General features: G+C 50.9%; 10 protein-coding genes across 10 annotated transcripts; 6 read left to right on the forward strand and 4 right to left on the reverse strand.

Annotated features, from left to right (window-relative positions):
- Positions 1-327: 327 nt before the first annotated feature.
- Positions 328-2,178, forward strand: CC77DRAFT_995350 (hypothetical protein; the record flags this gene model as incomplete). Its single annotated transcript, XM_018536460.1, has 1 exon — positions 328-2,178. The coding sequence occupies one exon, from the start codon at positions 328-330 to the stop codon at positions 2,176-2,178; it is 1,851 nt and encodes a 616-aa protein (XP_018383076.1).
- A 520-nt stretch (positions 2,179-2,698) lies between these two features.
- CC77DRAFT_267343 (hypothetical protein) lies at positions 2,699-3,601 on the forward strand. The gene has a single exon (XM_018530935.1). It carries the CDS (start codon positions 2,871-2,873, stop codon positions 3,456-3,458), a length of 588 nt encoding a protein of 195 aa, XP_018383077.1. The 5' UTR covers positions 2,699-2,870; the 3' UTR covers positions 3,459-3,601.
- On the reverse strand, positions 3,497-5,071 carry CC77DRAFT_267335 (FMN-linked oxidoreductase). The gene is made up of 2 exons (XM_018530934.1): positions 3,595-5,071; positions 3,497-3,533 (listed from the first exon to the last, which is right to left on the reverse strand). Exon 1 carries the CDS (start codon positions 4,944-4,946, stop codon positions 3,597-3,599), a length of 1,350 nt encoding a protein of 449 aa, XP_018383078.1. The 5' UTR covers positions 4,947-5,071; the 3' UTR covers positions 3,497-3,533; positions 3,595-3,596.
- Positions 5,072-6,119: 1,048 nt separating this feature from the next.
- CC77DRAFT_1064272 (hypothetical protein) lies at positions 6,120-6,549 on the reverse strand (the record flags this gene model as incomplete). Its single annotated transcript, XM_018528706.1, has 3 exons — positions 6,120-6,178; positions 6,239-6,398; positions 6,475-6,549. 3 exons carry the CDS (start codon positions 6,547-6,549, stop codon positions 6,120-6,122), a joined length of 294 nt encoding a protein of 97 aa, XP_018383079.1.
- Positions 6,550-10,123: 3,574 nt separating this feature from the next.
- Positions 10,124-11,032, forward strand: CC77DRAFT_914509 (kinase-like protein; the record flags this gene model as incomplete). The annotated part of the gene is made up of 1 exon (XM_018533662.1): positions 10,124-11,032. A coding segment is annotated over one exon (909 nt), but the record flags the coding sequence as incomplete, so codon positions are not given.
- Positions 11,033-16,338: 5,306 nt separating this feature from the next.
- On the reverse strand, positions 16,339-18,134 carry CC77DRAFT_941989 (tRNA modification GTPase mss1 mitochondrial precursor; the record flags this gene model as incomplete). Its single annotated transcript, XM_018534831.1, has 2 exons — positions 16,339-17,832; positions 17,880-18,134. 2 exons carry the CDS (start codon positions 18,132-18,134, stop codon positions 16,339-16,341), a joined length of 1,749 nt encoding a protein of 582 aa, XP_018383081.1.
- A 134-nt stretch (positions 18,135-18,268) lies between these two features.
- CC77DRAFT_1042765 (Mak16 protein) lies at positions 18,269-19,933 on the forward strand. The gene is made up of 3 exons (XM_018527282.1): positions 18,269-18,468; positions 18,528-19,026; positions 19,202-19,933. Exons 1-3 carry the CDS (start codon positions 18,414-18,416, stop codon positions 19,668-19,670), a joined length of 1,023 nt encoding a protein of 340 aa, XP_018383082.1. The 5' UTR covers positions 18,269-18,413; the 3' UTR covers positions 19,671-19,933.
- On the forward strand, positions 19,832-20,851 carry CC77DRAFT_267543 (hypothetical protein). The gene has a single exon (XM_018530937.1). It carries the CDS (start codon positions 19,992-19,994, stop codon positions 20,727-20,729), a length of 738 nt encoding a protein of 245 aa, XP_018383083.1. The 5' UTR covers positions 19,832-19,991; the 3' UTR covers positions 20,730-20,851.
- A 1,127-nt stretch (positions 20,852-21,978) lies between these two features.
- On the forward strand, positions 21,979-23,726 carry CC77DRAFT_1011496 (general substrate transporter; the record flags this gene model as incomplete). Its single annotated transcript, XM_018523709.1, has 3 exons — positions 21,979-22,066; positions 22,117-22,889; positions 22,944-23,726. The coding sequence occupies 3 exons, from the start codon at positions 21,979-21,981 to the stop codon at positions 23,724-23,726; spliced, it is 1,644 nt and encodes a 547-aa protein (XP_018383084.1).
- A 401-nt stretch (positions 23,727-24,127) lies between these two features.
- On the reverse strand, positions 24,128-26,195 carry CC77DRAFT_1052612 (hypothetical protein; the record flags this gene model as incomplete). The annotated part of the gene is made up of 2 exons (XM_018527706.1): positions 24,128-24,190; positions 24,222-26,195. The coding sequence occupies 2 exons, from the start codon at positions 26,193-26,195 to the stop codon at positions 24,128-24,130; spliced, it is 2,037 nt and encodes a 678-aa protein (XP_018383085.1).
- Positions 26,196-26,251: the final 56 nt, after the last annotated feature.

Genomic DNA, 26,251 nt, shown 5'->3' on the forward strand with positions numbered 1-26,251 from the left:
AACTTTCAACACACTTTCACGTCGTTGTCCACCGTAGAAGTACTTCCATGGTCTTGTGGTGACGTGCTTCAACAACTTGCTAATCCGGCATCCATAAGGGTCGCATTACTCGTGTGCAAGCTACAAAACGCGGCTGGAAGCGCTGGCGGAAATTAGCATGCCATTAGCCGAAGGCAACAGAAGGGCGCCTAGAACTTCGAGCTACGGGCACCACTTCCAGACTACGCCTCGTGCTTCGTGTTACCTTTTCACGACAGTATAAAGTATGTCTATGCTCGTGTCTTCGAGCGAGATAGGTTTACTCGCGTAGATCTTCCATACTGCAACATGGACGAACTAGCTAAAGCTTCTTTCACCGCCTCACTGCCTTCACATCCATCCAACCTGAGCGACGTGCACACAGTCAATACCGACGATACATGTTTTCTCACCAATCTTGCGACTGAACTCGTTCATCGTATAATCGATTTTATACCCCCCGCATCCCATATCGACTTCGCATGTTCCTGCAAACATTTATACGCATGTTCCACGGACGTGTTCAAGCGCCATCGCGACGCCCAGCTGAAATACGGTGTTGCGTCTGATATTGACCCCGCTACGATTCCCACTCTCCTTCGAAGCGCATTTGGATACGGTGACCCTATTCTAGCATGGCACGTTCGATCCTTAGAAGTCTGGTACGACCGCAGAGGATGGGACATGTGGAAAACGCTCGATTTTGAAACACCCGTCGATCAGAGTATGCAGTCGCCGATAGCGTGGGAGTTCATACCTGGCGAAATCGACGATTATTTAGAGCGACTGGAGCAGGGACAGGGTCGTCTTCTACCCCGGCGTATCGATGAAGCACGTACGCAAATCCTGGACGGGCATGATACTTACCTAAAAGCCCTCCTTATTGTTCATTGTCCGAGACTTCGAGATGCCAAGTTTGTCTTACCAGCACGTCACGAGGTCGAAACATGTTCTTGTCTTGGATGGCTTGACACCTTCATAAACGATTCTCATAACAAGAAGACTTCTTGGGGCCCGGGACTACAAAACCTACAATCAGCCGCAGTCGGCCTACCTTCGGGGACCTGGATGGACGATGCCTTCCATCCTAACACAGAGCCTCTAAACGGCATAGGGATACTGGTGCAATTCCTGCGTCTACCTCACCTGGAAAGGTTATATTACAAAGACCTCGAGGGCAACCGTGACGATGAGGTACCTTGGGACGTGTTAGTACCCGCCGGAACTTGCAGCATCAAACATCTTTTCCTGGACAATTGCGGCGAGCTAGACAACGAGCCTCTCAATGCTCTTGTGGCCGCTCCGTCAGCCCTTCAAACAGCCTGTTTTCGCGCCGGCGATGCATTACTTGAACACGCCGACCAGTGGGTCAGCTGCCTAGGCACCTATCAAGGACAGTCGCTCGAAAGCCTGATGTTCTACGGCTATGGCTCTAATGGTAGTATTCATGGCTATCGCTGCGGCGCCTTCCGCCCGGAAGAGCTCAACGATCACAGAGCTTTGAAGCATGTCTGCATGGATATTTCAGATTTCGAACTCGAAGCCCTCTACAATATAAAAAACGATAGAGAAGAGTGGGAAAGCGATGGAGCGCTTGCCGAACGCACTTTTTTCGAATGTGTGCAGCAGTACGAGGTAATAGTTCTTTGGGGGTCGCTTGGTAACTTTTACGTTCAATGGGAACCGACTGAGGAACAAGGCTTTGAAGATGCGGTGATAGCTGCCCTCGGACCCGAGTCTTGCACACTAGCCATGTACTTGGAAGACGTAGAGAAGCACAGCGCAAACTTGAGTGGAATAAAGAGCCCATCTCAACCCATGGAAAAGGATAAGATCTGGTTCCGCCGCGCGATCGAAACAGCAAGGAAGCGTGGCGTCGATCTCCACACACTCACAAATCGGAACAAGCCAATTCACCAGATCGAGTTTCCTGAGGCGCCTGATAAGTACGACCTCAAGACTGGACCATGGGGTGAGAGACCAGAGGATTGGGTCTTCAATGTGTATACCGGCCGCAGGGAACCGCAAGGCTGCGGGAAATGCGGGGATTGTGACGTTTGCTTTGGGTACTACAGTAAAGAGATGTGGGATGGACTGAAGAAAGAGCCAAGAAAGATCTTGTATGACGGCAAGAACGAGGATGGGACGTCAGGCTGGTAGGAATGGATCGATACTCGATCACGAAAAGTCGTACTGCGGTTTTTCTTGAAATTATACATGCTAACATATCGACCATGTTCATATCGTAATATCTTTAGGGATGAGCCTAGTCATGGCATGTGTTATCGAGAATAACTGCCACGGTCTGACTGTGAGGACGAATAATTCTATTCAATGATCGAGCATGACGTCATCTTATGTATTCTCAGCCATCTTCCATTTTCTTCTCCCTGTTCTTTCGTTTCGTCACGGCCTCAACAATTATGCTGTCGGGTCACGAACATCGCCATATTTCCCAACAAAATACATGAACAGCCGCAATTGGGACACTAATGAGGGCCTTGCCTAGTGGCTGACAGTCAGCTGGTCAAGTGATCGACGCACTCCCCTGATCTTGTCCCTGGCTGCCTGATAAGTTTATCCAATACCCCAATCGGTCGTTTTCTTGGCTTGTTTGTAACCTTGTGATAGGGCAATGTTCTATGCGTTTTGTATGTCTCGTGCTAAACGCCACAGGACGGCAAATACGATCTGTTAAGCAAATGACCACCTGAAAGTTCCAAGTTCACTCAACAAATCTTCATCTATCATCATACTTCAAGCATAAAACTCACGATGCTCCAAATGTCTTCACTTTCTCTCAGTTCGTCACCAACCATTGTTCTCATCACAATCTTCCACTGCCATTCAAAATGACAACCTCATCACAACCGCCCTTCTCTCCACACCATTTCCACCGCATAACAAACACTTCGAACCCCTCCAACCCCACCCTCGACATCATAAACGATGCCGGCAGACAAAACAGTACCGGTCTCCTCAAACTAACTCGCGAAGGGTACTACTCTGGCCAATACTGGTCATTCACCCCTTCAGGTACACCTCATTGCCCTCCCCAAGCCAGCGAGCCATCAAGAGATACGACCTCCACCTCCAACACCACCTACCGCATCCGAACATGGTGGCTGGGGCCAAACCGGCAACTCGATGTCTACGAAGATGACACGTCGAAAGCGGTGCTGAGGCGGGCGGACGCTACTGATACAGCAAATGCGCTGGACTGGAGTGTCGGACAGTGGGAAGATGGTACGTGGTGGATTGGGAATGAAGCGAGTGGTGTGTTGAAAGTCTTGGATGTTGGCGAGAGGGAGGATAGGAGGGAGGTTGTGTTGAGTGAGAAAGACGAGGGGAGGAAGACGCAGAGATGGAGAGTTGAGGTTATTAGGGAGATTCTTGAACAGGAGTATCATGAAAGACCTATCACTCCGACTCCGGAGTAGGCGATGCAGTCCTGAATGGATTGCTAGTAGTGGACTTGGGTGTTTGACTTGCAATGGACACAGCAACTTATTGATCTTGGTCGTTCAGTTCGTTTCTATTTCATCTATTTATTTACACATTATTGATGCAACCTACGTTTATGAGGCAGGTGCAGCGGAGCCGTAAGGAGTGGGCTGAACACTCTCGATGTCGGCGTATCCGTACTTGCTTCCGGTCTTGTCGTCTGAGAAGCCTTGAGCCCAAGTACCCATGTCCTTCTTGAACGCCTCAAAGTTCTTCTCGTCACTCAGGTCAATAGGCTGGTGGTCCTTGCCCAATTGCCTGATTTGTGTGCCAGCCGCGACGTTGGTCATACCGAAGTCGTTGTCGTCGGTCAATTGGTCGATCGCAGCATGAACCTCGCCGTTGATGATCTGGCGAGGCAACTCGGGCTCCAAGCACACTGGGCGGGCAAGTCCGACACCATCGACAGTTTTCAATGCGTCCACCATGGCGGCAGCACTCTTCAAGCCACCAGTAATGTAGGTCTTGGTTTTGGAGAGCGAAGGTGTGATCTTCTCGGCGAATTCGAGGAAGAAGGCTTCTCGCTTCTTAGTTGACTCGCGCTGGTGACCGAAAGCAAGCTTCTCGTATGTACCACCAGACAGCTCGACGAAGTCGAAGCTGTTGTCCTCAAGCAACTTGCACAAAGTCGCAGCCTCCTCGGTGCCGAAACCCTTGTCTTGGAACTCAACAGAGTTCAACTTGATGCCAAGCACGAAGTTGGATGATGTGCGCTTGCGTACTTCCTGGCCGATCTCGGTGACGATGCGGGCACGGTTCTCGAGGGATCCGCCGTACTTGTCGGTGCGCTTGTTGGTTGTTGGGGAAAGGAACTGCGCAAGTAGGTAGCCGTGAGCACCGTGGAGTTGAATACCGTCGTATCCAGCCTTCTCTAGGTACTCGGCTGCGTGAGCGAAGCCTTCGATGACGTTCTTGATGTCCTCGTCGGTTGCGGCGCGGGGCTTAGCAAAGGTCATGCCCATGACGTTGCCTTCCAACTGTACATCGGATGCGGAGATGGGATTCTTCTGGATATTGTCGGCTACCTGACGACCAGGGTGGCTGACTTGTCCAACAATCAAAGAACCGTGCTTCTTCGACTGAGTTGCAAGTTCCTTGAACATCTCGAACCGCTCACCCTCGTACTTTGAGCCACGGGGAATGATGGGGTTGCCGGCAGCTTCTAGGTGGTCGTACTCGATCATGATGTTACCGGTCAGGATGACACCGAATTCACCCTCACCCCATCGTCGGTAAGCGTTGACTAGGTTCTTGGACGGGACACCACGAGCTTCGAGGTTTTGGGGATCCCATGATGATAGGCGCTCGGTCATAGCACCCTTGAGAAATCGGTTCTGAGCAGTCTTCTTGGAGAAAGCAAAGTCGAGAGGCTTGCCCAATGGCGCGGGGTCTACCTTCTCTGCTTCGTATCGTCGCGGTGCCATGTTTGCTGAAATTTGAATGGGTATCTAACAAAAAAGAGATGTCGTGAGTAAATGAAATCAAGGTTTGCAAGATGTGTGTTGGAGAATATGCTGAGATTGAATGCGCGATCAACAAAGGTCTATAAGTAATGTGTTAGTGCTTCAACCTTTTCGCATTTCTAAGCGGTTATATGGAATGGTTGCTAAACAATGACGACCATGGGTTCGTCCGAGAACGATCCATAATAACGTCATCGAGGTACACTACAAGCTAGGCTCGGCAGCGATACCTCGGCAGATGTAGGCGAAACACAGGTCTAGATCGGCCTTTTATTGGGGTGCCTGGAGATCGAGTTAGGCTATTCGATGAAGGAGCTGTTTGTGGGGTCAGGAAATGGCCCTGGGCAGCGCCGTGTGTTAACGTTAAGTGTTATTCCCGTGTCACAGATCCTTCAGGAACCGACCGTATCGGCCCGATGATGATGCGATAGTCACGTGTCTGCCAGCTACAACGATTTCCATCAAGATGCCGTTCCAGTTAATCCATATTCATAATTCGGACATCAAAGACACCTAGGCGTATGCACCGGCTTCTGTGATCGCCTTGAATGAACGTCAAGGAAGGTCTAGACTGCTACATGCACTCGCAAAACAACACTCCAGCGCTAGACCGCGAGATCTCAACACCAAACAACTAGCTATTGCGATGGCGTGTTGTATTGAATGGCGGTGTCCATTGACCAGGCGGTCTAGGCAGTCGCGTAGCAACCACGCTGTGCAGCTCTGGCCTGAGTGCCCCACTTGCGTTGCATGACTTGTGGAGTCCTTGATCAGCAAAGCTCAACCTCAAGAATGTTCCAGCACTTTCGCACAACGAGCGGTGGATAGATGGAACAGCTGTTAGCTGCAAACGCGGGTGTAAGTTATTTTCGCAGTTTGCTCGTCGGAAGTCACCGCATCGAAGCCAGGCTGTGGACGCCAAAGTAGAAGCAAAGAAACGTCTGTCGAAAGGGATCACTGGAAAGACTAGGGCGAATATGTAAATGAACGAATGACCATTCTATAGCAATCCGGATAGCTAAGATACACGGCGGATGACTAGGCTATGTTGGATAACGTTGGCTCCGAGTCTCTTCCCTATCTGGAAACATGATACTCCCCTTCATTCTCGCTAGTAGAGACGCTTCTCCAGATCTAGAAGACCTCGACGGACAGTCCGTTGAAGCCAACGTCGACACAAGTATTCTGCTGAGCTACAAAGGAGTTTCAGAGTCAGTATATGTTTTGTATTCCTTTGGTAGATAGAGACTTACAAATCTCCTTGATAGCATCACCCTGGCAGTCGGTCGATCCAAAGACCCTTAGGGTGAGACCCTTGTTGCTGTCGTAGGCAACCCTGTTGCCAGTGGTGAAACCCTTGCAGCCACTGTTTCCGTTTGCGCCGTAGTTCTTGTATTGTCCGGTCTCACAGTTCTAGATGAGAATATCAAGTCAGCAGAGGTTATGCTCAAAGAAGAAGAGCTATCGAAGTTTTGAAAGAGAGGCTTACGGTAACGGAGAAAGCGCTGACTTCCGGAGCGAGAGCGGCAGCAATGACCATGACGGAGGCAAGAGTGAACTGCATTTTGGAGTTCTGAGACATCGGATCAGCTATAGGCAAGAGCCAGAGGGGCTGGAGAGACACACTGACAAAGTGTTTGGAGTGGAAGTGGAAGTGGAGTGATGATGTGTTGGACGTTTGTAAGTTGTGTTGGATGATGAGCATTCGAAGAGAGAAAAGGCTGATACTTATACATTTCGCAGGCCTGCCGTACCATGCTGTATTGGTGTAATTTCGGGAATCAAGAGCGCAGATGCTTCCACGATGCGAAGGCTTGCGATCAGCACCCCGACGTCTTCAGGCAAGCAGCAGCGGAGTCTCTTACTCAGAGTTGTTGCACTACGTTGAAGGGGGGTCAAGTACTTGGTGGCCTAAGGCGTCTTCCGTGCGGAAGGTCGCTGCCAGTATCGTAAGGCTTCCAGTGGTGGAGTTGAAGTGACAGTGGACCAGGCGGATCAACAAGTCACTGCCGGAAAGAGCACAAAGAAAGTTATCCTGCTGTAGCTATCTTGACCTTTAGCTACTGTAGGGTATTTCTTCACCTTCAACATTTGCTGATCGCGTCCATGAAGGTGTTCGCTTGATGGTAGATTCCACATCGAGGCGTCACAGACAGAGCGCCTAATCTTGCAAGTCCCAGCAAGATGATGATAATGATAGCATCATACCCTTGTGTACGACATTGGGGCTGTAACTGCTCATCAGCTGCAATGTACTTGGATCTCCTGCGCAACACTATAATCATTGAAGATGATTCTGTGGACGAATGCTATGGGCATATATTGAATTCAGCAGTCACTCCACCATGTACAGATACCTGATGTTTTTGTTACAGACCAAGCAACGGCAAATTCGATGCTGCGGACTGAATTGCAACAACTAATGAAGGAATGGAGAGCTGTCAATGATTCCCGAGGTTGTACCGCACGGGTGGCGGCGCTAGCGGCGGGTAGTCGATCCTTAGCCCCAGCCTCGCGGCGGGCTCTATACCGACGATGTTCCACTCACTTATGGAGGCTTTTGTACGTATGATTGCGATCGCCGATAACAAGGCGTCCAGGAACCAAAACAGCTACGTCTCGTTGATGGAATTGACAGAGCTGCAGGGCTGCACCGTATACAATCTTCGCGAAGCGAAAAAGTTGGGAGAGAAGGATGGTAGGGGAACGGGCGAGTTGGTAGCTTTTCGATGAGATCCGATCATCGGACGGCAATGAAGAGTATGCATTCGCCTCTACGCGTCAGAAATCGGAGGAGTACCACGCGCTAAAGCCAGTGATATGACTCGAGCTGAGAGTTACTGGCCCCTCTCAGGCCACCTATGAAGGCATCGCTGGCGCAATCTATGCTCCCTCGCAACCACGATCCTATCTCCATGTGGCCCCAGCGGCCCCGCGAGGCGGTATCCGAGCATGTTCAGATCTAACAAAGATGGTTGTTGCTCTAATCCTTCCTTCTTCTGGGTGCCCAACGAATGTCGCGATTCTGTACGTTGTGTTTTTCGAGATCACCAGTTGTGACATCGCAACAATGACGGGACACGCCGGTCGCTGTTGAACACCCTGTACTCCAGTAAATTATCGAGAAGACATAGAATCGTCATTCATTGGTTTTAAGGTTTCATAACAACGTAGGATCTAATCCTTCGACGGACCGCTGGCCTGACTCCGGGGGTAGACCCACACGGCCCGCCTGACCCACACGGAAGTTATGTTGATGGACGCGTATTTATCCACATACGCGCGTACTCCAAGACACTTGTTGTACACATCGAATTGGAAGCATCGTGTACCTTGCGACGGATGATGTCCTACCAAACAGTGCATCCTTGGCTCGGTGGTAGTTCGGTCTTGGTGCAAACACAAGGTCGCCGAAGTTACTGAACACCGTTCTGATCGTCGAAGAAGTGGAATTAGGCAAGCAAGGCCAGATTTAAGAGGGAGTGATGGGGTGTACAAGGTCCAAGCCTGAGGCGGTGAGAGCCAGAACTTGGTTATGCAAGATAGGATGTAATCATTCATCGGGTACTTGCTGTCGAAAACCATCCGTGAGATATTAAGCACCTGAGCTGTCTCTTCGAAATAATCGCTTCAATGGTGCTCTTCTGCACCTTCTCTAGGCCTTGACAAACGGCCTGTCAACTCACGTCATCTCATCCACTGCATGTCCACCACGAGCCGACTTCGTTGGTCATCTCCATCCACGTACCTGTCGATGAGGTGGTGTAGCTCCCTCAGGTAGTGCAAGGAGCTTGAGGTATCGAATTTCGCTGGCTGTATCGCCTCTTCATCGAAACTAGAGGGACTCACTGTGTTCTGTATTACACAGCACATAAGCAACCTGATCTGGTACACGCCCGCGGCTTCTGTGGTATACTAATCTTCTGATGGCTCGCACTCCTTATCTACGAATGGGATTTCTTTTGACCAATGATAATCCTAGTGGGCTATCGTCTCTGTTTCAAATTGCCGCATTGCGCAGCCGAAATCGCCCAGTCTGGCGATCGGATAGTTGAAGACATACCCGAACTGAAATATGATCTTTGGCCTCCGGCTAATCAATACTAGCTTCGGCCCAGAATATCTCCAACTTGCTTGTATGATCACAACTCTCTGCGCTTTTCGTGATCGTTTCGGTGCGGGTTTAAGGTCGTTCTGGCCAAACATTGTTAGGTGAAATATGCCGTCTTCGACTTCTGCTATGATCTCATCGAATGGTCTAGTTGCAATATCCTTACGAATATTCTTTGTTCTGGTAGTGATTATTTTTGATGTCATACTGAAGAATACAGACGATTTGCTGGGCTAATACAAAAGGTGTATGATAGACGTTCTTCTTGATGATGAATGAAGAGAGATAGAACAAGAGGTCGTGAGTGATTAGACATCCTCCCAGCACGTAGTGTTATCACAGACCACTTTGACGACATGTACCAAAAGTCTACGGTGATCGAGCACAGGTAAGTCGAACGCTAGAACGCTCACCATAACGACACTCAGCATTGTGTTACTGGTATTCATTTAAGTGAATGAACAACACACATCAGAGTATATACACGGTGTCCAGAAGCATTTTGTATAAGATCTGGCAGCAGCACCGCGAAGATTCCATCTGCCTCGAACAAGCCCGTGTACCACGTAGTCACCTACCTGAATACATTCGCTTTCTGATAAGACGCCTGGAAAGAATGTCTATAGACGGAAACGCCACAGATTGTGATGGCATCCAAGAGTACGACCAAAAAGACATCGGCGCGGCGGTCCATGAAGACGAATCTTCGGCGTTCTGCGAAACCATGCTAGGCCTTGCCGAATTCCACATCAAAGAAGACCCCTCACTCGACCAACCCGATCAGCTTACTCTTCGTCACTTTCGGAAGATCTATAAGTTTCCAACGAATGATAATGATGATGAAGTCGCTAAATTCTTTGATCATGCAGACCTCATAGTTTCGGAGGGCGATCCTGCAGATGTTCCCGGTCTCGCGAATTTCATACGACTGGTTTTCAACAACAAACCACCAAAAACATGGGATGATCGTGAAAATGCCAAAAGGTGGCTACTACAGTATCAGAACAAGGAATGTACTGGCGACAAGTTCGCTGTTGGACAAACCGTTGGTAATTGGTGGGTCATCACGTCTAAACTTACAAAAGTCAAGGGTTCGTGTAACCAGGGCATTCTCTTCGTCCTCCATAAACTGAATGGCGAGAAATGTATTATGAAGCTCCTGACCTCAGAAGCCCTGGATCCCGGTCGTTCGAGTCGAGAGATTGGCATTCTACGCCGCCTATCCCATCCTAATATAATCTCTTTCTTCGACGCGCATCTACCATGCACAGTTACGGAGCGCCACGCTACACCCTACCTAGTAACGGAATACTGTGACAAAAAAACTCTATTAGATGTCATCACGCGCTGCAACCAAAACGAAGAGCTCATACCCGAAGATTTTGTATGGCAAGTCTTCGAATCCCTCGTTTCCGCGGTGACGTACCTCCACAACGGACCTGACAACGCTCTACCTGGTACATGGGATGCCGTTTCCCACCGTGACATAATTCCATCCAATATACTTTGTACTCTCGCCATACCAACCTTACCATACAAGTTCGATAGTTGTTCCAAGCAGTCACCATATGACTACCCAGTACGCATCAAACTCGCAGACTTCGGCTGCGCCATCGCCGACAGCGAAATGGCAGCGCAACCCAAACCCTGGTGGGATCTGCCGGCTATATCTGGTGATTATGAGCCTCCAGAAGGCGCTCTACCAACTGAAGCGGCTGACATGTACCAGATTGGATTAGTCATTTCGCTTATGTATTGTATGACGAACTGTCCCTATAAGGATATCTTCACTGCGGGCTTCTTGTATCAAACTCGTCATCCAGGATTTGCTGAATACACATCCGAGTTGCGTACATATCTTGAGATGTGTCTCGATTCTGATGCTAGCCAGCGGCCTAAATCAAAGTCTTTTCTTTCGAGGATCCAGAGTGCAAGGAGGCTGCTAAGCAAGACCGGCAAGTTCGATAAGAAGGTAGAGCGTCGTTTTCCGACAAACGGGACAGGAAAGTAGAACGTTTCCCGACAGCTCGAAATGGGTAAAGGCAGGTTGACGAATCATGACTAGACTAGTTTCTCTTTCATCTTCATTCATCCACATGAATGTTCTACAAATTGCGTTCTCTTGTGTATACTGTAGCTTTATTTCCGATTCGTGGGAATGATACCGCGACGAACGCGACTCATTCTCGGTCTCTCCGAGAAGCAGCAAAGAGATTACATATCTTGACATTCGTGCATTACCAACGTCGTCGTGAATCTAAAGCTGCTGCCCGCATATCCCACGTTATTGAGGTGTGGTCAGCCTCGTTCTGCATCCAGTAGAGGAGTTGTAGATCGAACGCCGATCGGTCAGCCTTACCCGAGAGCACGAGGCTGCACGTCAAGTGCGGGTCGGTCGCTCCGAGCCAACATCACGATTGCTAATACCGACATATTAGAAATCGATACAAACCTTGGCAAAGTGTCTAACTTGCGGTCTGAATACGGACCATGAGTCGAAACTGCATCAATGACTCCTGATGCCTTGTCGTGCGTATCGGACGACTGATATCGGTCAGGCAGTGCATGAAACCTAGAACAGTAAGCTACGTGGCATGCTACACAGGGTACCTGGCAAGATCATAGATGTTGTCCTACGTTCTAAGGAACTATATCTCTCGTCCCTAGCCTTGCGGCACGCGTGCTGTGGCATTGCAGATCCCATAGGCGTCATCGTGCAACTACTCGGAAGGCGGAAGCGTACTCATTTCAGTCTCGGGTATGACAAACATGATCGGCGACGAGCCTCGTAGCCTAGAATCTGAGTGATGTGGCGGAAGGTATTGTAGGTGAGGCTGTGGTGTGGCTAGTGATGTGCGTCGGGCTATTGTATCTAGCCGTCGGGGATGTAGTTGTCTGAAGATGATTGCTACGTTGGATCCAGGTAGGCAGACGCGGTCACAAATCTATGTCCGAGGGCGTTAGTGGGTCCTATACCTGGGCTGATGGACTGATCTATTATTCCAAACACCGAGTACACATGGCTTCCTAATCCACATGTGACTACCCAGTTGGGTAATGTTCAGACCCCAAAATAACCCCAATCCGCTCTTCATCTGACTTCAATCTTGCCAAATAAGTCCTAGATAGGCAGATATCTTGCAGCTGACATACATCCCAAAATACATCTGTACTACTGCAAGTCTGGCCAATGAGCGAGCTCAGCTGAACAGCAACGCGGAGATACCAAATCGGGTGAATGCGCTGACGTTATGGCTCAGTCAGCCCTACAAGCGCTTGTCGCGCTTGTTTGAAGGATGGCAGATTGGTATGGTATGGGGTCCTATTTTTGGGGCTGTGTATAAGGAAAGCGAAGCTGCAGATATTCTTGCAGTCGTTTGTCGATCCAAGTTGATATGCTGCGAGGTGGGCGCGTAGAGCTTTCGGGTCGGTGATGTGTGTGTCTTCATGTGAAAGACGAACCTTGGCGATGTGTGCAATGCTGGTGGTGTGGATGCGTCGTATTGTATTGTGAAAGCTACTGCCGGCGTCGTCCTTCAGTGTCGCATTCTCCGTTTTCGAGGAACGCACCAATCGCCTGGCTCCACAGTCGACAGCGATACTGCACCTACGCTGTACGATCGAATATGCCTGCCGGTTAGCCTTGTGTTCCTGTATCGCGTAATTTCCTAGTTTGACAAAGTGTCCATCGCCTGTTTCCATTGCGCTGGGTACCGATCATAATCGGAGTCCATAGATAGCCTCAGGGGTTTTCGCTGTTGTGTTGCTGCAAATCCTTCTATCCAGTTTGTCGGGATGCCGTGATGCTGGCTCGCTCGTGGGCATCCTTCCGTCACAAAAAACGTGGCGCTTCTCCCGATGCCGAACTGACCGGGAAGCCGAACGAACGTGAGCGTCTATGCAAGTCGTATTGGCCAAGTCTTACTTCTTTTGCTCTGAACGGTATGGGAACGTGACGATAGGGCGTACCGGTATCTGGACAGTGCGCATCGAGGCGTTGTCAAGCTTCGAGGCGTATGTCGCCGTCCGAGTTTCGACATGGTTGCGATGCCCATTGTCCCGTGCGTGCAAATAGTGAAGGTCGACATATTCGGAACAGCCAGTCACGATAAAGAGCAGGCGAGTGCGTCCCGCAGGTGCGGACTAGTAATGTGACCTCACAGTCCTAGTGCGTACAGCCCTCGTCTTCAGCCCACATGCAGCAGCAAGTGAACTCTGTTCCTGCATCTTCATGTACCTTCTGGGACAGGCTTTTGGCCAAGCTGGAGAGTATGACAACGGTAGCTAAGCCTATTCAAGGCATAGCGACTGCGCATTCTCGCAACAAGTGGGTCTTGGGGTGCATCGCAGCTGGACATTGTGCGCTAGATGTACCGGATTTCCGTCACGATCGGACTGCACGTCTCGCGACTGGTGCATGTGTGAAAGTTCCTAAACCAGGATCATTCCCAATGTCCGGGCACCAACGGTCGGGCATGGGTAGCAGAGTCCACCAGTTTGAAGCAGCAGGCATATGGGCGGGTAAGGCTCAAACGCTCCGCCATGCACTGTATCCCCCGGTGGTCTCGAAACAGCTCTCTCGGCCACTTAAGCAACCCTATTCGCTGCTTCAGACGACCCAAGGCCATGGGGCGGCCTCCCAAATCTGGAACGGCACGTTGCAACGTCGCCCAGAAGTAGTTCGCTCTTTTGCACACGGCTTGCGAGTACTCGTGTCGCACGCCCAGCATTGCCCTCGCCGAGTTTCCACGGAAAACGGCCCCGACGAAGCGAGACGCAGCACAGCAATCGTCGATAGATGGTGACGCGATGGATGAGTAACTATCGGACGATGCGATAATTGACTTGAAACTGCAAGTCGCCTAAAAGCGCGAGCTACGGGAAAGGATGAATTGCCTTGCAAAGGTTAATGCGATTTCTTGGTGTCTGGACACTGCGCAGGTACGCTATCTGGTGTAGGGAAACATGCTTGTCGCGATGATGTTGTATGACTGTATCGTGCGTTACGAATAACCAACCAATGGCAAATCGTCCCGCGCTTGTCGAGAAAGTACGCTGGCGAGGGCTCCACACGTTCCGATCGTAACAGCGTGGGGTGTTGTTAGTGGTGAAGAGAAGACGTGTGGTCATGACGCATGGGGGGGATACGTAGTGGTAGGCAGAAATGCTGCATCGTCAACACCTCGTTCGTCCGGTCACTGTCCAGATGTCCACGAGGGACGGCATTTCTCTCTGCTTTGCAATCGGTATACCCATAGACTCACCAATGGGGGATGCTGTTGCACAATTCCGCACGATTCCATGTAATCAGCAACAAGGATGTCTATCAGCCGCGCACGCCCATCTTATCCACCCTAGCTCGTGCATTGCATTGCGGCTCCAGTTCCCACCCGTGGGCACAGGTCCACCCCCCTCACTGCCACGCATTCCCACGCACCCTAGCACCAACGCACCCACCCACAGACCCTGAAACTTATTCCTGTCTACCCAAGCAAAACGCTTCGCATGCTGCGCAGTCGTCCGGCGAGTAACAGGAAAATGATGACTAGATGCCTTGTTCGTGGCGTGCACCAGGGTGCGTCCGCCACCAGTTCCCGCCATTGTGGTTGGTGGTGTAGAGGAGAACAGGTAGGTGAACTGTGCGGTATAAAGACGGTTTGGATGCCTGGACCATTGGAAAGCAGGCAAGAACAGTCGGATCAACTCAGTCACAACACCCGAACGCCCTTTTTCTCTTACCTTTCCTAGTCTGCTTTCTTGCATTTTCTGGTGTCTTTGTTGGCCTCTTGTTTCATATAAGTCGAGTCGCTTCTTCCCTTTGAGTCAAAGTTTCAGTCATCCAGCATCCATTCTCACCTGCTTCTTCCGTCTTCTACCATTATCCCATTGTTTCATCAGCGACTTCCTTGTATATCCTCTACGCACATTGTCTTGGTCGTCATCAGTGTTGTTTCATTCTGAGACTACACACCCTCAACTACACAACATTCAAGACACTACCCCAATGGGTCGCGGTGGATACAACTAAGATCTGAGCATTTGTACCAACGTCAAAGACCAAGCACAACTTTGAAAGACCCCACAAGTCAACAAACAACAAAGCCGGACAAACAGACTACACAAGAACAATGTCACCACCAACTCCTCAGGAAGAATCTTCCAACATGGGTCGCGGAGGCTACAACTAAGCTCAGCGGCTGCTCCCGCAATCCGAAACATCTATCAGCATCATGGCGGCGTGGTTCAGTATGACTACGCCTCACGCCATCCCGCCTCGCTACTACCCACAACCCGCCGCACAAACACTTCGCAAGCGACGTCTTGAACGATGGAAGCCATTGTCTGTTTCCTAGGGTCCGGTCATATCTTTCTTCTCTTGTCTCCATACTTCCTTTGTCACTGTACCATCACTTCTCCTTTCCTGTCTTGTACCACCATCTTTTCTTTCTTTTTTTCTTTGCCAGCCTCTTCTTCTTCTTTAACTTCCCATCTTCACTCGGCATCAGCAAGCGACGGAGTTTTTTGACATATGGATACGAATTACGGAATCATGGGAATATGTATGTTATACGGCATTCTGAGGCGTTGGATAAGTTGAGATAAGCTCTTCATTGAGCGACTGGGTAACGGAATCGGTAATGCAACAGGGGTATTGAATCTAGAGACGGAGTCATTTGGTGTTTAGGCGTAGTAGATTTCACGTTTCTTTTTGCTTTTCTTTTCAACCAAGATCATTATCTCTCGACTCTAGATCAGGTGTTTTGTGGAGTTTTGGGTGTCTTTAAGAGACCAGCTGGTCTGGTTGTAGAATGAATAACTGCTACTCTTTCCGCGATAGAGTTTTGACGTCCTGGCGATATCCCTTGCCACGCAATACAATAGATCATCGTAATGACAGTAGATTTCACAGACGGCCACTGATATCGGAAAACGTGTTCCCTACTTGCCGACACAGAATCTACAGGAAATTTGATGTTAGCCAGATATTCGTCACGTGTTCTTTGCAACCGCAGCTCCACGTAAGCCGGCAGGCACCATGGGGAAAGTTACGCCCCGTGCAACAATCGATACTGCACAGACGCGCCCGTACTATAAGCGTTGTGGCTTTCCCCAGCAAAGCCCGCTTAGCCCCCTTTCGGAGGCTGCCGTCTGACCTGGATGGGGCCAAAGTACAGAACGCCTTACGAGGGCTTCCAGAACATGACACAACACGAGGATACGCGAGAAATTGGATTGGGTTACTTACTTTTCGAAAACGACCCCCAATACTTCTTCAACGTCGCCGCTATCACCCCGGCCAGTGATGCGGGCCAAAGCGTCGGCGGCAGAGCGAAGGCACTCTGCGGCGACTACAATGTCGACCTCGTCGGCCTCGCCTGATTCGTCTTCACCGGATCTGGTTGAATCTGCCGAGGGGTCGGCAACGGTCGTGATGAAGGCGGAGAGGTGGCTGAGACATTCGGAGAGAAGAAGACGTTGACGCTCAGTCGCGCCTAATGACTCTTGCCAGATGCTTGGGTCAGGGTCTGAGTCGGGAACCAACGCGGCTGTCATAAATTTGAAGGTGTCCTGCAAAGTGGTAAGGAATGTTGAAATGTTGTCGCTCTTCCATGTGTCTGAAGGTGTCATGGGTGACCTGCAGGAAATGAAGCATAGACGGTCGTTGGGAAGACACAGTGTAGAACGGATCTTCTCCTCCCATGCCGTCCGCGAGAGTTGGAATGTGTGGAGTTGATCGCATTTGTTGAGAGCAACAATGACTTGGATGCCGATGTCAACACACTGCTTTGCCGTCTCCATAACCTCGGGATCCATCTCGGCTGTGGCGTCTTGGACGACGATCAGAACGTCTGACTCCAGCGCTCGTTGCTTCGCGCGCCTGATGCCTTCTTGTTCCACAGGCCCAACGATATCCGCACCTGCGACACCAGGCCGACGTAAACCGGCCATGTCTCCAATCTTGACAAGCCATCCGCCAAGATCTAGCCCTATCTCAACCACATCCCGTGTTGTTCCGGCTTCTTGTGAAACGATAGCGGCATCCCTTCCAACAATACGGTTCAACAAGCTGCTCTTGCCTGCGTTGGGCGCCCCAAGGAGCGCAACACTGATACCATTGCGCAACAATTCTCCACGAACAGCGTTCGCAATGTGCAGCTCCATCTGTACCTGCAGGGCGCGGACTTGAGCTGCGACATTGGCGCATAGGACAGCGGGTGATTCGTCAAAGTGCTGATCTTCCGAGAAGTCAATCAAGGCCTCCAGCTCGCCTCGTGCCTGCAGCAGCAACATGCGCCAATGCTCATATCGTAGGGCTAGCGAAGAGTTGGTACCCCTTACAGAGATAGTGCGCTGCTGTTCCGTCGAAGCTGACAGTGTTTCTCCCAGCGACTCAATCTGGGGAAGGTCCATCCGGTTGTTGGCGAAGGCGCGTCTAGTGAACTCTCCAGGCTCTGCGTACCGAATCTGCTTGCGCATCGACTCGAGACCTTCCGATGCCTTTGCGCATTCTGGTATGGCTGCCAAGACTGCGCGTACAATGGCTGGACCTCCATGTACGTGCAATTCAAGGACATCTTCTCCAGTCACTGTGTTGGGTGCGGGGAAGTAGAGTACCAGAGCACCGGAGTCTAGTATCGTTGTGGGTGAAGGAGGTAAGCCAGGCGCATACAACTTGCGCAGGGTCGCGTATCGAGGCTTTGGGAAGGACGTGGAGGGACATAGTCCTTTATATATCTAAAAGGCGTTAACATTGCGGTAGTGTGTGGAGACGCGAGTCGGACTTGTCTACATGCTGACCCTGAAACGCGAATTACAGCTATGGCTGCGCGTCCATTGGCAGTAGATAGGGCATAGATGGTTGGTTCCTCATGGCTGGTATGGTATAGGCGCTCCTTGGGAGCTTTCAAGATGCGCTGAACAGCATGGTGGGGTCCACATTGCGGCCATGTGGTTCGCGTAAGACAGGAGACCGGCAGCTTGGGTGCTCTCAATCGACTAAGAGCATTGCGACGAAGGGATGAGACAATGGCTCTCATTCCGCAAGCTGAGGTTCTACATCATGGTTGTGTTGGAATAAAGGATGCCGTGATAGCTCCGCTGCACCTCCGCAGTGGCCCGTGCATACGCTAAGATAATAATTTCTTGAGATCGTCGCCTGTCTACCTTCTCACGACAACACCTGTTCCTTTCGCGCAACAGCGAAAACCTCACACCCCTCAAAAGTCCCTTTGCTGTTTTCGCCTACAGTCACAGGACTACCGTCGCCAAGCATCTCACTTGTTTTGCAGCGAGGCTGAAAGAATTCTTACGCCGCCATGGCTTCAGATGACCTTGTATGGTCCGTCATTGGAACTGACTTTTGCAGCTTCAGTCAGTATTCCCGCATACCAGCATGTATACGTCAATCAACGCTAACCTTTTGCACTCAGAACTCAAGACCACAAAGGACCAGACGTTCTGCAGGAATGAACACAACGTATCGGGTTACTGCTCCAAGCAGTCGTGCCCTCTCGCCAACTCACGGTATGCCACGATTCGCTCAGATCCTGCGACCGGAGATCTGTATCTGTATATCAAAGCGATCGAACGCGCCCATCTTCCGTCGCAATGGTGGGAAAAGATAAAGCTACCTAAGAACTACGGCCAAGCCCTCGAGCTTGTCGACCAACATCTTGCATACTTCCCCAAGTTCCTCAAGCACAAGAACAAGCAGCGCTTGACACGTCTGACCCAGGTCAACATAAGAATAAGGAAGTTGGCCAAGGAAGAAGAGCGCCTAGGAGAACGCCTGGTTCCTAGACTGGCGCCCAAGGTTCGCCGACGAGAGGAGGGCCGAGAGCGAAAGGCTCTTGCAGCTGCCAAGGTTGAGCGCGCCATTGAGCGTGTCCTCATTGACCGTCTGCGCAGTGGCGCATATGGTGATCGACCGTAAGTTTACACCCCTTCTTCCCCCACAGCTGCCATGATTATTTTTGCTTTTTAACCCTGAGTCCTACGATGAGGACTAAAAACAACAACAACACTCTAATTTTTTAATGAGCACCGTCACAATACCAAGACTTGACTCACTTGTTATATGAGATCGAGGCTAACTCGAACGCAGGATCAACGTGGAACCAAATGTCTGGAAGCGTGTTATGAACGGTCTACAAAAAGAAGGCCAGCTCAAGGGCGACGAGGACCTGGATGAGGGCATCGAAGACGAAGAGGAAGAGAATGAATACGAGATGGAGAACGGTGTCGGTGAAGTCGAATACGTGAGCGACATAGAAGGCGAATCCGACGACGACTTGGAGGACTTCGAAGACTGGATAGGTGGTCAGAGTCCAGACGAAGGCTCAGGTGACGAAGACGATGAAAGTGGTAGCGAAGAAGACGAGGACGAAGAGGCATCTGAAGACGAAGACACAGAGGCTCTCAAGAAGACGCTGGCGAACCTCAAGCGTAAGCGTCCTGCTGGCCCGCCTCCAAAGCCCAAGAAGAAGCCATCAAAGGACTCAAAGGGCCCGAGACGCGAGATCGAGTACGAGATGGAGAGAGAGCCTGCTGCGAGAGAAGCTATGCGCGTATAATACCTTTAGCATGGTTACACTATTGGCGTTCATCGATGGGATGTGGAGTTCACGTGCCAATGGCTCAGGAAAAGCGTTTCGTCTTCGCGCCAGAGGCGCACGTTCTAGCGATTCTCGGTCTGATACCATTTCTTCATACAATGCTTCGATGCTTCATGTAGAATCACTTCAGAGGCTCGTGAGACTACGGCGCAACAAACGCAATGTTGCCTGTTTTCACGATGACCCACAAAGTGAAATTGAATACTACGATATTCAAGAAGAACTTCTTTCTTTGTCTCTGAACGTGCAGGTCTCTAATCAACTGACATATCAACCGATATGAACATCACGATACCGACTCAATCAGATCTTTTGGCGGGTGATGTGCTAGACGTGGATGCGGTCAGTGAAGCTGAATCTGTACAGAACGCTTGGGGTAATGATCATGCATCTTCTGCTTCACAATCCAATTCTTCCATTGAGCTAGAGGCATCTGTAAACCCGTTGGACGAACCTTCTACTACATTAGACGCTAGTCAGACCGAGACTGCAAAGCCGGACGATGAAGAATATGGTGAGTTTGTAGAAGCGTCCACTGACCCTCTCAAGCGACCCATCTATGATACAACGGAACAAGATGACGAAACCCTGGGACTTTTACACAACAGGTCTAGGCCTGTGTGGGAGGTCGAGTGTTACGTCGGTATGGGCATGGTCGAGCCAGTGACCGCTAGTATTGGCATGGCCACTAGAAGGGTCAAACAGATGGCTCGTTGGAAGCGAAATGATACTAGGGCAAACATGATCGTAGCTGAATGGAAGAGAAAGCGAGTACAGATGATCGGACGTGGAACGATCTCTACTGCGGCCGCTGCTGCTGCTGCTCCATCTTCTGCCGGAGATGATTCGGCGCAGCTTGCCACTATTCCTGTCAGAGCTGTATCCAACCAGTATCTACAGACGCCCAAGGCAACGACTTCAACCTCCGACCTGAACGGGATGATCAGACCGGTTCGTTTTGCAGGGTCGGCGGTTGACGAGATGGTGGAGACCGAGCGTACGGCCTGGGAACCTTAGGTGTCAAGGCGTTGCCCGGGCAGTTTTCCTGGTGGAATTGCTAGTCACAACATAAAGAAAAATGGTTTGGCATGACTCTGCGTCGCTGTTTCGTCGCTTTTATATTGAACAGGTTTTGGGCGTGTATCGTGAAGTAGAGAACTGCTTGCATCATCGCCCCAGTCTGGTGCATGTGAAAGAGACACCCACTATAACGTTAGCGGCATTTGATAGAAAATATCGCGGCATTTGAAACAGAATCGCGATGTCACATGGTTGCTTGCGGTTAGTGTTACTCCATGTGCGTGTTAGGAAGGTATTGGAAGGATCTCATATGCAATCCAGCGCAGCTTCAATCACGCGTTCTCCACAAAGAAGCCTCCCTCCAAGCCATCGGCTCCACAGTCTTGTTCCGATCCGAGAAAACTTGGTCTTGTCGCGTGGCTGGCGCACCCTGTCCCTGATGATCAATAATCCCGCAGGCTGTTTCAACCTGTGAGCGGCAAACCTACCTCAACACCACCAGGTACCTGGGTATAAGGGCTTCCCGCTGCTTCGACACGAGGTTCTTTAGGCAGTTGTCACTACGAGGGCTAACAGGCGGGACTACGCTTTTTGGCAAGCCGCCCAAGCAATTTCTTACGTGCGCCGAAGCATCGGACTAACCCGGGGCTTCGCGATGCTTGACCCCAGAGCTAGCAAGGACAACGCCGCGGCGCGAAACACCGCCTCGCGAACTTTTCCTCCCATTGCCGACATCATAATGCGCCGGGACAGCCTAATCTAGTAATCCCGGTGGGCAATTCGAGTCAAACGAGTCAACTGGGGTGACTTGAGTGCGGTGCTGGGGGGACAGTGCTGATGCGGAGTGAAGGCAACCAATGACATGGCCGCACCCTGTTATCCCCGTGCGATCGTGTAGTGTGTCTTTCTCCGCACGCCAAACTCCACGGGGTTGGGATCATCAGCGGCTCCAGACCAAACGTCATCGTCGAAGCAAACTGTGGGGATGACGCCGGTAGGGCAGCGCGGTTCGGCGTTATTTGCTAGGATGGGGGACTGAGGTCGGACTCTACTGTTACATTGGTGGCAGTAGAGACGCGACATTTCTTAAAGAGAGCGTCGTCGCGCCTGCTGTCATACCTCATCGTATCGCAAACCTCGCCACGAGTTTGGGAAGCGAGCTGGCCTCTGTCGTTGTTTGTTTGCGACGTCCCTTTGATCTGTCACAACGCAACACGCGTACTGGTTACTGGTATTACTATACAACATGGGCAAGTTCTACGGCCTCCGGGGCACTAAGCTCAACATTGCCATTGCTATTATTGCAGGCACAGATTTCGCACTCTTCGGTTATGGTAAGCGCCTACGCCATTCACTAACAATACACGACCTAACATTTGAATAGATCAAGGTGTAATGGGTGGTTTGCTCACCCTGGGCTCATTCATCAGATACTTTCCCGAAATCGACAGCGTCAACCCACCGCCAGGCAGTTCAACAAGCCATGCTGCAACCATCCAGGCCATCACGGTCGGTGCCTACACACTCGGCTGCTTCTTCGGCGCCGTAGCAACCATCTGGCTCGGCAACATGCTCGGACGCAAGAAGACAATCTTCATCGGCAGCGCCATCATGATCGTAGGAGCCATCCTCCAAACATCATCTTACGGTCTTGCACAACTTATTGTCGGACGATGGATCACCGGTTTCGGAAACGGCATGAACACGAGTACAGTTCCCACATGGCAGTCTGAAACATCGAAACCGCATCGCAGAGGTCAAATGGTCATGATTGAAGGATCGATGATTGTCTTCGGTGTCATGCTTAGCTACTGGCTCGATCTGGGGTTCTCTTTCCTTGAACCGAGCAGCATCGCCTGGCGCTTCCCGATTGCTTTCCAGATTATTCTGGCCCTGTTCATTCTCGTCATGATCCCCGGTCTTCCTGAGAGTCCACGTTGGCTGGTGCTCAAGGGCCGAGAGGCGGAGGCTTTGGAGGTATTGGCTGCATTGAGCGATCTGCCTCAGGATGACAAGAGAATCCAAGAGGAGTTCCAGGCTGTCAAGGACGTCACTCTGGAAATGTCGCGCGGTGGTTTCCGAGATTGTTTCAAGATGAACAAGAACCGCAACTTCCACCGCACAGTGTTGGCGTATGTCAACCAGATGTTCCAACAAGTAAGTTTTGTCAGCTCAGAAGCGATATGCAGCAGTAACTGACCAAGACCACAGATCTCGGGTATCAACCTAGTCACCTACTACGCCGCAACCATTTTCGAAAACTCCATCGGTCTCTCGCCCTTCCTCAGTCGCCTCTTGTCCGCATGTAACGGCACAGAATACTGGATGGCGAGTTGGATTGCCATTTTCACAATCGAGAAGTTTGGACGTCGCTCTTTGATGATGTTCGGTGCGGCCGGCATGTCAATGTCCATGGCTGTCCTAGCAGGTGCAACCAGCAACATTGGTAACACGAGCTTGGGTCTCCTCGCCACCGTCTTCCTCTTCGTCTTCAACTCCTTCTTCGCCATTGGCTGGCTAGGCATGACATGGTTGTATCCCGCAGAGATTACACCCTTGTCCATTCGTGCGCCTGCAAACGCCATTTCCACCACCGCCAACTGGATATTCAACTTCCTCGTCGTCATGATCACTCCTCCTGCATTTGCAAACATCGGCTACCAGACCTACATCATCTTCGCCGTTATTAACGCCGCAATGGTGCCCTCCGTATACTTCTTCTTCCCGGAAACCGCGTACCGCTCCCTCGAGGAGATGGACGAGATCTTCCACAAGGCAACGGGTCCGTTCAACGTCGTTGGCATTGCGCACGACTTGCCACATCGGTACGGAAAGAAGGGCGAGCTGCTCATTGATTATGCGGATACAGAGCAGGCGCACGATGCAGAGAGGAGGAGGAGCTCTGTTGTGGCCGTGCAGCCGACGAATGGGGGTGTGTTGGCCAGAGATGAAGAGAAGGAGATTAGGGAGCATTTGGAGAACGGTGGGAAGTAGATGTCCAAATTTGGATTGAAATGATGAACATATCGTATTTTACAAAGTTATATGCATGTGCATCCCCGTCGTGAAGCCCATCAGTATGACGTGAGCGAATCTACCTACCTTATAAAAGACGCTAAAATCATTTCGCCATGCTAGAGGAATACAACGCAAAAGGGTATTGCAATGGCAACGCCCAAAAGACAAACTAAAGTATACCAATGCGTCTGAGCTCTTGGTAAACACTTCAACCCGTACCCTGTAGTCCTCCCAAACATCCAACATTTACTTTCCCTCCGCCTGAGCCCGCGCTGCAACCCTCGCGCTCTTCCGTGTCCCAGGCGTCTGCGCAGTCTTCGACCTGGCAGGCGCCCTCGTCACGTTCTTGGGACGACCCGCCCTCTGAGTCTTGAACTCTACATGTGTCTGCGGTGCCTCGAGTGGCTGGGTCGCTTTCGAAGGGCTACCTCTAGGGATTTCTGGTGGGCTTGGAGCCGCGCTTCTAATTACCCTTTTGGGTGACGAGCCAGCAGCAAGTACTGGGAAGTCGTGTGATGACGCCGAATCCGGTGTAGAAGACTTGGCTACAGGCGGTAAATAGGCTTGGCGGAATGCTGGTGAAGCAGCTGTGGTGGGCAAGGGAGAGGGACTAGACGGTAGTTCTACGTGTTCATGAAATGGTGATGAGTTTGCGGGTCCGGGCGGAGAGGATGCAATGAATCCCTCACCATCCTCGTCGCTATCTGAGTGGATTGATATAAAACCGGGCAGAGTGTCACCCACATCCACTTTCTCTTCCTCGGATTCTTGGGCATACTCCTGCTCAGAACTCTTCGTCAAGCCCTCCGCAGTGGCGTGCAAGTCAAGAGCTTGCTGGAGAGTCTCATCAACACCGCCTCGGGCTGGTTGCTCGAGCTTCTCTTCCTTACGTACCGTGTTCGAGATCTTCTCTTCATCAGACTCCTGCACTGGCACATCCGTTAGAATCCATTTCTTGAAGCGTCGGCGGCCTTCTCTTTCTCCTTCAAGATTCTTGTGAAGCTTGCGACTCTCTGCAACACGATACTGTGTGGTGTCCACCGCAGGGCTCACATGTGGTGATAGACCTTCTCGTATGGGGAAAAGCCAAGTCCCGTCAACAGTGCCTTCCGTCTTCACGGCTATCGTGCTGGGTGGCCGATGGAGTGAAGTTGTGCTTCGTGGCTTCACGGCTGTCTTGGGGCGGCTTTGTGCGCGTGGCTTCTCATAACGACCAGGAATATCCTTCGTGGTGGTACATATCGAAGGCGCTTCATCAACAGGTGGGTTTTTCTTTTGGAAAGCAGGAGAAGAGTAGATGTTGTGATTGTCTTTGCCAGAACCATCGTTGACCTTCCGAGCGATCTTTGGTCGCGGCGTGTCTGTGTGTTCGAATGAGGACACTTGGTCGCGACGAGGTGTGGAGTTGGATGGTTGGAGAGTTGGCTCTGAGTCTTCCTCATATGAGATGACGTTGCCACGAGGACAGGCAAGCCTTGATGGCTGTAAAGCGAGCGTGTCATATCTCTCATACGCATCACCATGACTATGGCGAGTGGTTGGGTTTGAAGGCCGTGCAGCTAGAACGGGTGAAGACTCGTTCGAGTCATGGTCGGAACCAGGTGATGCGGGTAGCGACCGCTCATTTACTGGCTTTTTGTACGAAAATGGCATCTGGGCTTGATCGAGACTGTCGTAATCAGGCATGGTCATATCCAGGTCCAGGTCCTCCTCATGGGATAAGTCCAGCTCCTGAGACGTGTTTCCATTGCGTTCAATGGAAGAGGAAGGCGACTGAATGACAACCCCCAGTACGTCGCCAGCAACATGCGCCTCAGTAGCCTGTACATCAACCTCCCCAGGACGATCGAACAGTGCGTCATCTTCGTCCTCGACCGCTGCACTGTCCATCCTCCGCTTCTTCATAATCTCCTCTTTCTGCAGACGTGCATTGAAATCTGTCTCAACCTTGCGCTTGACCTGCGATATAGTGGCAGCGCCCTCCGATTGAGTTAGATGAATACCGATCATATAGTTGACCTCTTCGCTGATCATAGCAAGAAGCTTCTCTGGCGTCTGCATGCGCTCTTCCAGATTGGGAAGGTTTTGCAGAACACGCACGACATGGAAGACGGCCAGTTGAATCTTTTTGCGGTCATCTTTGTTACGTTGTAAGAAGCTGTACAGAGCTGTCGCTGCAGCTGCACCTCCTGTGAAACCCAGCAGTAGATGTCCATATGGCTGGAGGTAGGAAGGGAGTATGCTTTCGCCGAAGAAGTATTGGGTCAGGGTCTTCGCAATGGAGGATAGAGGAGGCACGGCTTGCGTCGCCTGAGTTTGTTTGGATAACAATATCGTGGTAGTGGTTTGTGTAAGCAAGGTGAACTTAGCCGTCTCTGACGCCATTTTTGAGGTAGCATTCAGGCTGATGAGCGAAGCAGCGTTGGTGCTGGGATGGCCGAGCATATTGTAGTCGATTTCTAGGAGTTCGCGTGGTAGTGAAGAGCAGGCAACGATAAGTT

This window comes from Alternaria alternata (genome assembly GCF_001642055.1).
Source record: "Alternaria alternata strain SRC1lrK2f unplaced genomic scaffold CC77scaffold_18, whole genome shotgun sequence".
In the NCBI taxonomy this organism is placed as follows: domain Eukaryota; kingdom Fungi; phylum Ascomycota; class Dothideomycetes; order Pleosporales; family Pleosporaceae; genus Alternaria; species Alternaria alternata.